This window comes from Rhinolophus hipposideros (assembly GCF_964194185.1).
Source record: "Rhinolophus hipposideros genome assembly, chromosome: 26".
In the NCBI taxonomy this organism is placed as follows: Eukaryota; Metazoa; Chordata; class Mammalia; order Chiroptera; family Rhinolophidae; genus Rhinolophus; species Rhinolophus hipposideros.
Window position 1 is genome coordinate 13,512,848 of NC_138072.1, and position 15,473 is coordinate 13,528,320.

A 15,473-nucleotide genomic window follows, 5' to 3' on the forward strand; every position below is an offset into this window, starting at 1 on the left:
CCATCATAAATGGCAGAAGCTGAGTAATACACGCGTGCTCTAGCTGGGCCCATTCCAGTCTGGTCTAGAATCTACCTCTTGTCTTAAATTTGGGCCTGATTCACTTCTCTTCATGACCTCCAGCAGCCCACCACTTACCCTTGAGCCTTGTCCTAATCTAGAAAAAGGAGCACCTTCCTTAAGACACTTTGTGACCATCTGCCGGAAAATTGTAGTAAAGACGACGCCAGTGCATGGCTCTGTGAGGAACATGGCATCGGGCGAGTGCCAAACCGTGGGAACATAAGTGGCCCTGCCTCGATGGTCCCTGTGTTTGCTACAGCGTGTTTAGGCTTTTGTAAGAGATGGTCAGAGTAGTTGCCTTGTCCAAAGTGAGAGCAGCTGCTGCTTTGAACCCTACAAAAATGCCTGAGGGAAAGATGTGCAAACCGAGTTTGGTTAGTTTGGGTAAAATTGGAAGAATATGCAGAAATTAACATCCTAGTAAAAAATTTCATCTACATTGTCATTTCAGTCATTATTTTTTCTTTTTTTAAGATAATGGGAAAATTAATTTTTGGACTAGTTCAGTCAGGAGCGTGGTGCTGTTTCGATGAACTCAATCGAATTAATGTGGAAATTCTCTCGATGATTGCCTCACAGATCCAAACAATTAAGGCTGCAAAAGACAGCTATTCTCTCAGGTAATTGTTAAATACATTCAGATCTTTGGACTGCTAATTTGATCTACATTTGCTGTTTAATTATTATTATTTTTCTTACAGTAAGTGTTTGGGTGGGGGCGTGGTTCTAAGCACAGACCAAGAGGGATGGCATTTATCTAGATTGTTTGCTTGACAAATACGGAAAATATATGTATATCACTAGCTTTCATGCCAACTGCGAGGTAGCCAAACTTGCCCAAGCTTGGAACAGTCTCCTCAGGACAATGACGCAAATATATTCTAATTACTTTTCTTTTTGAGTTTAAATTCTCTTAGTGCTTTTTCATCTTAAGATATTTCACTTGAAGAAACCAAATTTGTTTTCTGTAATTCTACATCTTTTTAAAAAACAAAATTATACTGGCCACACACCTGAAGCTTCCTCTTAACGCCATTACTCTGAATTAATATACTTTAATTGAAAAATCTTACAAAAACAGTATTTGTATGTTAGGATTACTAATGTTTCCTTATCCAAACAAATTTTTTTTTTTTTGTCTTCAGATAAATTCAGGAACTCAGATGATTGACTTTATGGGCATAATTGGATTTGTGGGTTTAAAATTTTTATTACAATCTAAGTATTTCTAATATTTCTATTACAGTCTAATATTTCTAACTCAAGTTAATGGTCATTTCTAGCTTTTCTCTCAAGGATTTTGTTCAAACTCTTAGAGCCAGTGTTATGAGGCCTCACAAGTCTGTGGATATAAGTGGGGTCACAGTAACCCACATTGTACCAATTCTTTACCACATCTCAGCCTCTGCAAGGTTTTCCTCAGTTATGTCCAGGGGGTCCTCAAGTTTTGTTCCGGTTGTTCCTCTTCTCCTGTTTTGACCTCCCTTGTTGATATCAGCTGTCCATGAAATCACTAGATGATTTCTCTCCATTATCTCTATCACTGGTGCCAACAACAGGACCCTCATGTCCATGCCAAGGGTTCTCTTTCATAGTGTCCCCAAAATTATTTAATTGGGGAGCAGGGGGCAGGCTGTGTTCCACTGTGTCATCCAGGCAGAGCTCTATGCCCCAAGGGTCCCCTCAGGTTCTTTCCCCTGTGTAAGTCCATTTATTCAGATGTGTACCTTCCAGCGTCAGGCCCCACAGAACTCTTCAGACATCTTCAGACATAATCAAAACAATCAGAATCCCAGCAGGGCTCACAGTGTTGGCTTAAGATGTGCTTTTTCTCTCCCCTCTTAACCATTGTTTTTTTCCAGCATGCTCTCATTTGGATTTTAATGGAACACAGCCTTAGGGAAAGGCTATTCAGTTGTAGTTTTAACATACTTCGGCCTAGAGAAAACAGTTCTTAGTGATGAATACTGTAATGTCTTGTAGGTTTGTGCTGGAAGGAAGAGAAATTCGTATCAGTATGTCTTGTGCGGTATTTATCACCATGAATTATGGGTAAGTATCAGTTACTCTGTAGGAATGGACACAGGCCAAAATACTTCTCTTAAGTCTTAATCGTAGATGGAGTTGTCCGACATCATATATCTGGCATTCACCCTCCACCACCCCTGTGACCCCCTCCACACTATCTATAAACAGTTGGAAGTCTGCACTTATCCAAGTACGTAGGTGATCTCATATTATGCTTCTCAACAAGGGGTGTTTTTCACTTCATGAGTATGCAGAAAACAAGAGTTCAGCAGTTTGTCACAAAGAGAACACAGACAGAAAAGCTGACACGAATAGCAGAAGGAATAGAATATGGTGGTTACAGGGGGTGGAGGCTGAGCAGGTTCAATAAATATCTGTTGATAGAATGTTACGAAGGTCCAGGGACTCAGAGGGAAGTCACATGAGGTGAATTGCAAAAGGAGGCACAGGAAGAAAAGATCATAAACTAGGAAGTTTTGTGAGATGAAAAGTACAATAGAAACCATCTTATAAACTTGTTTTCAGATAAAGATCACATAGAAAGCCAATAGAATTATTTGGGGGAAAGTTATATAATGTGGTGCCTCCTTTGAAAAACTGAAAAGTGGTGTATTTTGTTTCTTTGTTTTCCTTATCCTCTTAAGATACAAAGGTCGAGTGGATCTTCCAGGTAACTTAAAATCTCTGTTTCGCCCAGTGGAAATGATGAATCCCCATTATCAAGTGATTGCTGAAATAATGCTGTTTTCAGTTGGTTTCAAATCTGCAAAATCACTCTCCAGAAAGCTCGTTAACTTTTACGAACTAGCTAGCACAGAGCTCTCACAACAGGTAATGAACGACTTTTCTCCGATAAAGGTGATTATATAAAACTTTTCTGGTATTGGTCTAGGAATGACCTGGGCAATAATGGAGCTAGAATTCCTATCAGCACATGCCCCAAGTTGGACGTAAGGCAATAGGTAAAGTCAGTCAAGGTTCCAAAACTTTTCTCCAAGATCTGGGGAAAGTACTTGAATATCTGTTATTTTGAATTATAGATTGCTTTTTCTATATGAAGAGGTTAACATTTTGAGCAAAATAATTTGGAGGACTTGTTGAAACACAAATTGCTGGACCTTACCACCAACTTTCTAATTGTCTGGAGTAAGGCTGGAGAATTTGCATTTCTAACAAGTTCTCAAGTGTTCCTTATGCTGCTGATCTGACTAGTACTATCCTTTGAAAATTATTGTTGTAGGATATGCTGGCTTAATGAGTATTTGTTTATAACCCAAAATGGTTTGGATAGCTAACCACATTATTTTCTGAGTTTCCTCTTTACAATATTCTTTCAATTCATCTCTCTAGTTCAGAGAAAATTTAATTCAGATACTGATCATTTACCTTTAGTACTTGTTAATTTAAGGAGACTTTTAGAAGCACCAGTGTCAGAAAGAAGTGAGAGCATTAGAAGCAAAATAGAGGGTTTCTTGAATTCATATCACTGTTTCTCTTTATAGTATAGACGATTAGTGATTTAAAGAAACACTCTGCATTTATTGCCAAATTATTTCATTTTTCCTCAGAAACTTAATTCAAATATTTTAATGTTTGATAGGATCATTATAATTTTGACCTGAGAACCCTGAAGACAATTATAACAATGGCTGGAAAGAAATGGGAGTTTCAACGGTCAGTTGAATTTTGTCTTGTTAGGTCAGCAATGGGGAAATAGTTTGTAAAATCTTAAGTAATGATAAGATAAAAAAGGAAGCTCCCAGCGTGTCACAGTAAAATATGGTAGAGGTTATTAAGAATATGAAAGAAGAGGAAGAAAAAAATGCACAAAATCCTTGGGTACTTTCCCCAAAAGAGTCTATTCTTTAAAACATGTGCCTTATCTTTACATGATAAAATTATACTGGAATAAAAGACCCCATGTATAAGAGTAATAACTTAATGAGAAATGTGAAACCTGTATGAATATACCTATATGAGAAACGTGTAAAACCCATATAAAAAAAACATTAAAACACAACTGAAGGACACAAATGACAACATGAATAAATGAAATAATACACCACATACTTAAAATCTTAAAGGACTTAACATCATAAAGATTTAAATACTCTAAATGTTAATTTATGAATGGAAATGCATCCCAGTAAAAATACCAAAAGGTATTGTTTGTTTTTAACAAGCTGATCCTAAAGTTTACATAGAAAAATAACAATTAAGACTAGTTAGAAAAATATTGAAAAACAAGAGCAAAGAAGGAGGAATATCCCTTTAAGTATTAAAAGAAATGATAAAGCTTCAATAATTAAAACATTGCAATGCTAACTCGTGAGTAGAAAGGTGCAAACCATTGGAACAGAATATGAAGTCAAGAAATACCGTGTTTCCCGAAAATAAGACCTAGCTGGACAATCAGCTCTAATGAGTCTTTTGGAACAAAAATTAATATAAGACCCAGTCTTATAATGTAATGTAATGTAATATAATACAATACCCAGTCTTATATTAATTTTTGCTCCAAAAGATGCATTAGAGCTGATTGTCTGGCTAGGTCTTATTTTCGAGTAAATATGGTAGGACTAGATGCATTGGGTACTTAGTATATCATAAATGGGGAGGCAAGAATAGACTTTTTAATGAATAGTGTTGGAAAAACTAAACATTCATCTGGGTAAAGATCAAGGTGGAACCATAGTCGACATTATTTACCAAGACAAACTCAAAAAGGATCAAAAAAGTGTCGGAGATTTTAAACATAAAAAATTTAAAACATTGAAGTATTTGAAGAAACAAAATTTCCTTTATATTCTAAGGCTACAAAAGACCTTTAAAACGAAGACTCAAAGTCCAGAAACCGTAAAAGAAAAGATGTATAATGGTGGAAAAAGTACTTTTTCTGAGGTCCAAAGACAATGACAAACTATGATTAGGATTTCAGTTTTATTTCTCAGATATTCTCAGCACTGCCACCCTCCATAGGCTAGCTACCTTTTTGGCGGCAAGATAGCTTCTAATAATACCTGAAGCTAGCCACACCATTGAACCGAAGTTCCAAACCACCCTGAATGGACAGTCATTTGTCTACCCCAGAATCATTGTGTCCTAGTCATCACTGGTCCATACGAGGGTTATATTCCTTGAATGAATATTTGTTATGCCACATATTTGCTTTCCAAAACTTCCTTGTAACTAAGGACGTACAACCTTGACAAATCAGATACAGTTACCCTAGAATCTGAATCTGAGGCTAGTGAAAAAAGAAATGGGATATAGAGAGTCCATTCTGGCAAGGGCGACAGCGGTGGCAGTAGCTACAGCCAGTTAGCTGAAATCGCAGGGGCAGTGAGCAGTTTTAGTGCCAGCATCCGTGGCATCGGGGCAATAGGCACTGCTCTCGGGAGCTATTGATGGTGGCAGTCACGTCCTCACAGGACCACCTAGGTAGTATTTTGGCCATTGTTCCCAGCTGTCCTGCCAGCAAGTTTAGTTTTCTGGCCTTCCTAGAGATTTTTAAATAAATCATTATGTTGTTTTTCATTTGATGCTAGCCTGAATCATTACTGTTACTTGCAACTCAAAAACCTTCCTGATACAATGCTTACCCCAGAGTCAGTGACTGGGGAATGGCGTTATCCTGACGGTGCTAGGCAGTCTGGGCCCATCCCTGGAGCGAGGACCAGATTCACCTCATCCAAACCACATAGCTGCTTTGCAGTCAGGGAGAGGAGGAAAGGATGTTGGCATAGCCACCGCTCAAAATATTAGTGGTCTTCCGGGTCAGCAAAGCACGCTTGCTAACTTGTTCTTTATGTTTGTTTTCTACCATTAAAGTAACATGAGCGACAGTCTCTCTGAAACAGATGAAAGTCTGATCATTATTGAGGCTGTAAGAGAAGCTAGTATACCGAAATTTCTTCCAGAAGATGTCCAACTTTTTGAAAAGATTATAGGAGAAGTTTTCCCTGAAGCAATTGTTTCCACAGTAAATCAAATTGCCTTGGAGGTAATAAGACCTTTGAAAATTACCACAATCATTGTGGAGTATCAATTAAGAAACTAGATGGGGATTAAAAATATTAACAGTTCTTCCTGAAATACTGTATTCACGTTATCATTTGGGGGATAAAGATACTTGGAGATATACTTTCCCCTTGGGGGTGTGTAGGGGTGAGAAGAGCTTTCACTGAATCATGACCTAATAGAAGAATAAACTGTACCTTTAGTCAAGGAAGGCTGTTGCATGTTTTGTTCCTTAATTTTCTCCTCTTTCAAATGGGAATAATAATGATTGCTTTTCCTACTTTAAAGGGGTGCTTAGAGAATCAAATTAGATCAGAGTTATGAAAAAAGACTTCAAAATGTAAATATCTTGTGACCATTAAAATTACGTATTACGATTGTAGAGCCCTTTATTTTTTCTCTTACGTATATAGTCTCCCAGTGATTGCTTAGGCTAGGTAGGATCTCAGTATCTCTTTTCACTATTGTGTAGTCCCCTGCCACTCCCTGCATTCAGGTATATTGCCATATGGCCACCAGATTTGCTTTCCTAAAACATGTTTGATGACATCACAAAACCACTTTTCGGGTCAGTGTTGTCTGTAGTACAAGACCCAAGTTAATTATCTTGGTATATATTGCTTTTCACAATCTGGCCAGATCAGGTTATCTTTCTTTTTCTTTTTAATCTTTTATAAGTTTTTTATTTTGTAACATTTGAAAATACAACAGAATGCATGCAAAATATATGTATTTTATGAAGCATAACTCCCAAAGGAACAGTTGTAAACCCAACACAATGTGTAAGAACTAAAACATTAACAGATAACGTTGAACCAACCTGTGCTTTCTGCCTTCTCCCAAGATATAACTATCATCCTGAGTTTTCCATTGCTTCTTTTTTAAAATACTTTTTTTAATTTTTCAATTACAGTTGACATTATTAGTATCAGGTGCACAACATAGTGATTAGACATTTATATAACTCACGAAGTGATCAACCTGATGAATCTGGTACCATCTGACACTATGCATAGTTATTACAATATTATTGATATATTCCTTATGCCGTACTTTACATCCCCTTGACTATTTTGTAACTACCAATTTGTACTTCTTCACCCTTCCCCCATTTTATCCATCCCCCAATCCCCATCCCATCTGGTAACCATCAAAATGTTCTCTGTATGTATAAGTTTGTTTCTGTTTTGTTTTTTCATTTCTTTTGTTTTCTAGATTCTACATATAAGTGAAATCGTATGGCATTTATCTTTCTTTGTCTGATTTATTTCACTCAGTATAATATCTTGTAGGTTCATCCATGTTGGTGCAGATGGCAAGATTTCATTATTTTTTATGGCTGAGTAATGTTCCATTGTATATATGTACCACATCTTCTTTATCCATTCATCTATTGATGGACACTTAGGTTGCTTACATATCTTGGCTATTGTAAATAATGCTGCAATGAGCATTTGGATGCATATGTCTTTTTGAATTAGTGTTTTGGGTTTCTTTGGATGGATACCCAGAAGTGGGATTGCTGGGTCCTTCTTTGTCTCTTGTTATAGCTTTTGTTTTAAAGTCTATTTTGTCCAGTATAAGTACGGGTACTCCAGCTTTTTTTTTTTCCATTTCTATTTTCATGAAATATTTTTTTCCATCCCTTTACTATTAGTTTGTGTGTGTCTTTCAATCTGAAGTGAGTCTCTTGTAGGCAGCATATGTAAAGGTCTTGTTTTCTTATCCATTCAGCCATCTTGTGGCTTTTGACTGGAGTATTTAATCCATTTATGTTTAAAATGTTAATAATTGTTGATAGATATGTAGTTATTTATTATTCATATTTTTATCTTTTTTTTCCCTTCTACTTAAAGAAGTCCCTTTGACATTTCTTGTAATATTTGTTTGGTGGTGATGAACTCCTTTAGCTTTTTCTTGTGTGAGAAGCTCTTTATCCATCCTTCATTTTTAATGCCTGCTTTAATGGGTAGAGTTCCTTGCTTTTCATCACTTTGAATATTTCCTGCCAATCCCTTCTGGCCTGCAAAGTTTCTGTTGAGAAATCAGCTGACAGTCTTATGGAAGCTTCCTTGTAGGTAACTAATTGCTTTTCCCTTGTTGCGTTTAAGATTCTCTCTTTGTCTTTAACCTTTGCATTTTAATTATGATGAGTCCTGGTTTGGGCTGCTTTAGGGTCATCTTGTTTGGGACTCCCTGCACTTTTTGGACTTGTATGTCTTTCCTTTGCCAGGTTAGGGAAGTTTTCCGTTACTATTGCTTCAAATAGGTTTTCAATTCCTTGCTCTCTCTCTTCTTTTTCTGGTACCTCTATGATGCAAATGTTGGTACGCTTAATGTTGTCCTAGAGGCCCCTTAAACTATCCTCATTTTTTAATTCTTTTTTCTTTTTGCTGTTCTGATTGGTTGTTTTTTGCTACCTTATGTTCCAAATCATTGATTCAGTTCTCTGCTTCATCTAAGCTACTATTGATTCCCTCTAATGTATTTTCCTTTCAGTTATTGTAGTCTTCATTTCTGACTTTTTTAAAAATGTTTTCTATCTCCATTTTTGTTTCCTGCCTCTTAGTTGAAGTTCTCACTGAGATCACTGAGCAACTGTATAACCAGTGTTTAGAATTTTGCATGTGGTAGATTGCTTGTATCCATTTTGTTTAGTTCTTTTTCTGAAGCTTTATTTTGTTCTTTCATTTGGGACATGCTTCTTTGTCTCTGCATTTTAGCTGATTTCTTGTGTTTGTTTCCATGTGTTAAGTAGATCTGCTATGTCTTCCCATCTTAGTAGAGGGGCCTTATATAGTAGGTGTCTGTGGGGCTGTGGGGCTCAGTGGCACAGTCTCCCTTGTCACCTGAGCTGGGTGCTCCACGTGTGTCCCTTGTGTGGGTTGTAGTTGCCTTCCTGTTGTAGTTGATCCTTGATTGCTGTTTGCATGTCAATGGGAGGGATTGACCCTCAGGCTGATTAGTTGTGAGGACTGGCTGTGACTACAGTGGAGGAGCTATTGTGCAGGGGCTGACCTTATGGAGCAGGATTTGCTTTAGCAGAGCTGTGATGCCTGCCCAGTCTACTCTTTGGGTGTGTCTTTTGTGGAGGTAGCTAGGTGGTGTTCCATGTGGTCTGAAACTGGCCATTGGTATGTTAGTTTGGGGGCCTCTTGCAGGGGAGGAGCTCTGGTGCAGGCCAAGGTCAGCTGCTGCCTGTGCCTTGCCCAAGGCAACTTGATATGGGTTACAAAGTGATCTGCAGATGGTTGCCACTTGTGCTGGGCTTGGAAGTCACCGGGGGAGGCTAAGCTGTGAACTGCGTCCGGCAACAGCTAGTTCTTAAATACATCTTAAAGCATGAGTTTTTAAATTTAGGAAGGGTCTATGAACATAAAATTTGGGTTATTGTATTTTGGGTAGAAAGTCAGTTTTTCATTATTCTCGGATTGGTGAACTAAAAAATTAACAACTACAGTCTTAAAGTACAGTATTTGGTACTTAGTTAAGAGAGATTTTTGTAGGATTATATATCAAGAATTTAATTTTCAATGCATTTAAAATTAATGTACTTATTTTCTTTTAGAAAGCAATATCTATTGCAACACAGCATTTGGGCTTACAACAATGGCCAGCTCAGAAAGAGAAAATCATACAGTTTCATAATCAACTTCAGGTAAATATAGAATGGCATGTTACCAATTCTTTGCTCCTGGGTTTTAATAGGTATGATCAAGGAGAAAAACACAATAATAAAAAAAGAGAGCTATTATCATGTTCTTCAAAGTAAAGTGGTTTATTGATTAACTATTTATCTAGACCTTGTTATTTGACCCCTCAATTTAACTCTTACCAAATTAATCCTTTTCGCCTTCATCCCCTTAATACGTAATTTGAAAATCCTACAAATGTGTGAAATGTTCTGCATTCATTGCTATACCTTCATTGAGTTTTCTGTTCTCTATGAATGAACCCTTTGGAAAAGCATTAAATTATGCATTTCCCTGATTACTAGTAAAATTATATACCCTTTTACATATTTATTAGCCATTTGAGTTTTCTATGAAATGCCAGATTGTGTAATATACTCAATCTGAGTTGTTTGTCTTTTTCTTAGTAAATATATGGACTTTTCATTATGCATTTTTATATCATATTTCTTTATTGCTTGCATGCATTGCAAATATTCTCGGCTTTTTAGAAACATTCATGGCATTCAGGTGTGTGGGAGACATTACTAATGCAGTAAAATGGTTTATGGGGTGTTTTTATGGTTTATGTTTTTGTGTCCTATTTTTAGAAATCTGTGCTGTCTCATAAAGATATTTTCTATATCTTTTTCCTAAAAGTTTCAGATATTTGCATTTCCAATTTTAAGTTGTCTGGAATTTATTTTTCTTTACGGTGTCAAGTAGGGATCTATTTTTCCCAAATGGATAACCAATTTTCCCAAGACGTTTTAATCACTGATTTGCTATTTCTATTTCTGCCATGTACCAACTTTTCATGTCTAATAGTGTGAATTTCTTTCTTGATTGATTTTTTTTTTGGTCTATATCTCTATAACAATACCACGCAGTCTTAATTACCATAGCTTTATAATAGGCCTTTATATTTGGTGGTACCAATTGTAAGGGAGGAAAAAGTTATCCTTTACCCTCTTGGGGTCCTTGACTAGGTCTGAAGATTAAACTGGCATAGACAGATTAACAGGAGACAAGCATGCAAATACTATTGAATTTTCACATATACCTGGGAGCCTTCACAATAGAATGAAGACCCAAAGAGTGACCATAACAGGAAGCTTTTATACCTTTTAGATAAAAAAATAACAAATTTTTGATGAATTGGCAAGTCACAGGGTTTTGGACTAGGGGTAGTGAATGGTGAAGAAATAACTAGGAAAGTAAGGGTGGTTTAATAAGGTTTATTTATACAGCCTTTTCAGCCCCAAATTCCCTGTCTCTGGTGATAAGAACGTCTTCTTTCTTCCTGATACAGGCAAAGTGAGTTTCACATGGAAGTTTTATGACCTGTTGCTGGGAAGAAAGATGAGGTGGTGGAGGTCAGAGTGACCTTCTTGCTTCTGCCATTTAAAAAAAAAATTATTCAGCCTAATATATTTAATATGCCATATTCTGAGGTGCCATATTTTGAGATAGTATGTCCTGAGCCCCATCGTAATCTTCCATCTTTGTTACTTTTAAAATTCTTGGATCATCAGCCTATTGATCTCCACTAAAAAAAAAAATCCTATTTGGATTTTGATTGGGGTAGAATTAAATTAATAATTATGGTGAGATTTTTTCATTTTTATGATGTCACATCTTTTCCTCTAGGCATATTCTTGTCAAGCTTTTACCCTTGTTGCAAACTAAAAGTTAGTTTGCCATAGTTTTATAGTGGCAGAAAACACTAGACTCCTGTGTCCAAAAGGACGGTTTATTGCTTACAGCAATAGCAGTAGCCATTTTCCCAAGACTTAATTTTCATAGGGTGACACAGGGTCAGGTGACATCTGCACCCATGGTGAGTTAGTTCTCAGGAGAAGAACCCCAAGCTTAGGAACCCTCCAGTCTAAAAGGGTACTACCAGCAAGTATTCCCAGCCTTTGCTCATAAAGGAGACCTTATCTTTTCTCTGGACAGCAGATAAATCTGTCCTTGGTCCCCATAGGAAACATTATGTCTCTTGCAAAACTCTTTGCTATGTAAATATCCTTGATAAGATAGCCCTACACAAAGCTTTCAAAATTTCTGTTGAGGCATGTGCAGATGTCAGAGACCTGTAAGGAATTGTCTCCCAACAATATCCACCCCTGGTTTATACACTGTCTTGGTGTCTGGTGAACTTTCCCAGAAGTATGCCACTCTGCTGACCACTCTGACTAATCTGACTGACTGGGGCTGGGTCCACATCCATTCCCTTTATCTCACATAGCATTTAATTAAGGCTTCTGTCAATAAGCCTATAAACAGTAGGGTGACGCCAACCTAAAATATTAATTTCAACCATGCCCACCCAAGGTTCCAGGTCCAGAAAGCTGAATTCAGTAAGCCATTAGAATCTACCTTACAAAGCCCGTGGATTTCTCCCTCAGTTTCTTTTTTGATTGTATGGCTTTAGTCTGAAGCATTAATCCAGGGACAGCAAGCAGCAAAATTATCATTTGCACAGACTTGTCTTGGCCCACAAGGATAAACTGTCTAGTTCAGTTCTGCCATTTAAAACAACTCTTGCCAGTGAGTTGAGACAAATCTGAATGTTTTCCAGGAACAAGGCGATGTGTCCTTACACACTGGATTTTTAACACTCTCATAACCACCTCTAAGGTTCAAGTTGCATTGTTTTGGGGAGGGAGGCAAGTTAATGCCTGGTTTCTGCATAAGAAATACCATGCTAAGGGTGCACCTGGTACCCTTGGAAAGAAAGTGTTTTTCATAGTTGTTGGGTTCCCTAAATGGGACCTACGTCAGTTCAAGAAGGAGAGGGGATACAGGTTGACAGTTCTCCAATGTACATTCTTGGTTGAGTTCTAATAATTAAGTCTAACTCTTGTTTGGGGAGTGACTGCATGAAAACAATCAGGCTAATCTAACGCATTTGCCATATCATCAGTCAGCTGGCATTTGTCTGCCCCATGGAATAATTGAGCAATGGAGATAGAGAATACATCCAAGACCTCTGGAGGTGTTGATAAATATTTTGCCTGTGAGGTGCAGGAGCTGAGGCCACCCCCTACTGGTTCTGATGGACTTCTCAGTAAGGTTAAGGGGAGTAACAGTTAAATCATGGTCAGTTCCATCTGGCAGGAGACGGCAGTCACGGCAGTTGATGAATTAAAGGTTCCTACAGTTTGGGATATCTACATCAGGGCATTTTCCTTTGTGAGGAAGGTTAGAGAGAGAGTTCTGAAAGACAAAAGATTGCTATATCCTTCAGTCCCCATGTATTCTATGCTCTGGGGTGTTTCCTCCGTAGATGTCTGGGTTTTTGCTGTCCTTGCACAGCCACAAAATTGGTATGTCCTATTTCAATAATTATGACCATAATTGTTTTCCAAACGTCCCCTACTTGGATGTTTGAAAACATCCTGAAGGGCTAGATGCAAGAGGGACAAGGGCATTTTTATAAAACTTAGAACCATTGTAGCCCCTATTTAGGCATGCATGGGCTACAGAAGGTCTCCGCAGGCAGTGTGCTCAGTCAAGGAGTCACTGTCCTTATGATCCAAGACTATGTCAGTCCAAGAGAATTTAGGTAATTGAGCCAGAATTAAATTAGAATCCCCTAGGCCCCATTTTGGAATGTGTCCCAATCAGTGGCCTGGTGTTGTCAGTAGGGAAAAGAAAGAAGCACCCAGGAATGATCAGGACTGAATCCCAGATTTTCAAAATAGATCTATATAATAGATCTATATCCCATCTCTTCCATGCTGACAATTACCCAGGAAGGAGATGAAAGGAAATGATCTCTTCCTGGGGACACCCTCATTTCATGGCCAAACTTCCTTGTTAAGGTGTGTGGATAAAGAAAAGGTAAGGAAGATAAAGTCAGAAATCTTTTTGAGTGAGCTTTTGAGAAGGCTGTTCCAATGCTCTGTAATGCTGGATGCCTGTGGATGGTAGGGGGGACAGAAGGTTCGTAACATTACTTGACCATCAGCTCACTGTTGAGTGACTTGTAATAAAAGGTATACCATTGTCAGATTGCAATTTGTCTAGATATCCAAACACATGACACAAATTAGTTTCAAGGGATCTAATTCTGTGGCTGGAGTTTGCTGATTGGACTGGAACAGCAACGCCATAACTTGAAATAATGAGGCACCACTGATAGCGCCAAGAGAGAAGATTAAAGGTCTAATACAGGATCTTCCGGGAGTGTATGGGGCTCATTTATGACCTGTGCAGTGTGGCTTCCCCACTTTGAAGCAACCGTGTCAGCTTTTGTCAGGAGTGACAAGTCTGAATGCAGTGATAGCCCCTGCACCATAAACACACACGCTTCAATTTGTGTGGTCTGTGATAGTGAACATGCGGCCATGCCCAGCGTGATGTTGAATCCAGAGAGCAGTCATGGCAATCTGGGAAGGGCAGGCTCAATCAGCAGCTTGATTCTGGGGCATCTCACCAAAGAATGGGTCCTTACCAAGGGCCTGAGTGACTCAGATAGTTTGGTCCCACAATTCAAAGCCCCAAAGAGTTAGCTTTAATTTTCTAGTAAGTAGTTTTTCAACTGGCAGCCCAGTTAACTATGTCATGGCAAAGCCCGAGTCAGAGTTCTTCCCAGTGGGCAGAATGAACAAGTCTGCTCTTGGTTCTTCATAGGTGGCTGTGGCTGAAGCAAGGGCCTTTAGGTGTCAGCTTAGCTGGACCATCAGTAAACCCGACCAAGGCACTTACAGGAATCCTTGTGCATTAAGGGCTGCATCGAGCCAGCAATCAGAACTCAAAAGAGGGGAAAGGAAAACCCAGATGAATCTTATTACAGAAGCCAATGGTAGAGAAAGGTACAGGAATAAAGGAGAATTGGAAAGTGAGATAAATGGTTAAATATCAAGAATTGGACATTATTCTTCGAATTTTAAAATGAGGAGATTTCTGGTAATTTTAACATTAGCCTAGTCAATAAAAGCAATGGATCATAATGGATTGAACGATAATTTGAGGGAAGGATTGGTGGATATATAGTTAGAGACGTATTTGTAAATAAGAACCCTCAAGTTTCAGCTTAGCTGAACAATGTGTGAACCAGAATTAAACCACAATCTGAAATTTTGTTTTAGGCTTGTGCTGGTGTGATGTTAGTTGGCCCAACTGGTGGAGGAAAGACAACAGTCAGAAGAATTTTAGAAAGAGCATTAATATTATTACCAAATGAAAGTTTATTATCATCCAAAGAAAGACATTCTTTTTCCCAGGTAAATGTTCTGCTAAACAAAATGTTTCTCTACTTGTTGAGATATTATTTTATACTTACGTTACATTTTATGTTCTCTTTACATAAGTATGTTCTTTACTTGTTAAATTGATTGCTAGGGATTTTGTAGTTAGGAATCATTGTAGTGAATGGGATTTTTTTTATTTGACTCTCAAACTGGTCATTGCTAGTGTAAAATAAAACTTTTGACTTGTGTGTTTATTTTGTATTTAGTCACCTTACTTAATGGACCGGTAAATTCTAATTTTTGTTAGGTAATCAATTGAAGCATCTTCAAAAGAATATAATTTTGTCTCTTTTCTAATATTTATATAACTTATACTCTTATTGCATTGATTAACCCTCCAAGGCAATATTAGCTATCTTGTTTCTTACATTATCTGGAATGCAATTAATATTTCAGCATTTAATTTATAGTTTGCTCTTTGTCTATGATA

The 15,473-nt window shown here is 37.7% G+C and overlaps 1 protein-coding gene across 1 annotated transcript in view; it reads left to right on the plus strand.

Annotated features, from left to right (window-relative positions):
- The window catches only part of DNAH14 (dynein axonemal heavy chain 14), a gene marked incomplete at its 3' end in the record, with an annotated part of 220,288 nt that overhangs the window by 93,094 nt on the left and 111,721 nt on the right, over nucleotides 1-15,473 (plus strand). Inside the window, exons 29-35 of the mRNA XM_081039181.1 lie at nucleotides 538-683; nucleotides 2,047-2,115; nucleotides 2,736-2,922; nucleotides 3,692-3,765; nucleotides 5,923-6,094; nucleotides 9,680-9,769; nucleotides 14,882-15,016. Of these exons, the coding sequence (XP_080895307.1) occupies nucleotides 538-683; nucleotides 2,047-2,115; nucleotides 2,736-2,922; nucleotides 3,692-3,765; nucleotides 5,923-6,094; nucleotides 9,680-9,769; nucleotides 14,882-15,016 (873 nt within the window). The remainder of the gene's footprint in view (nucleotides 1-537; nucleotides 684-2,046; nucleotides 2,116-2,735; nucleotides 2,923-3,691; nucleotides 3,766-5,922; nucleotides 6,095-9,679; nucleotides 9,770-14,881; nucleotides 15,017-15,473) is intronic.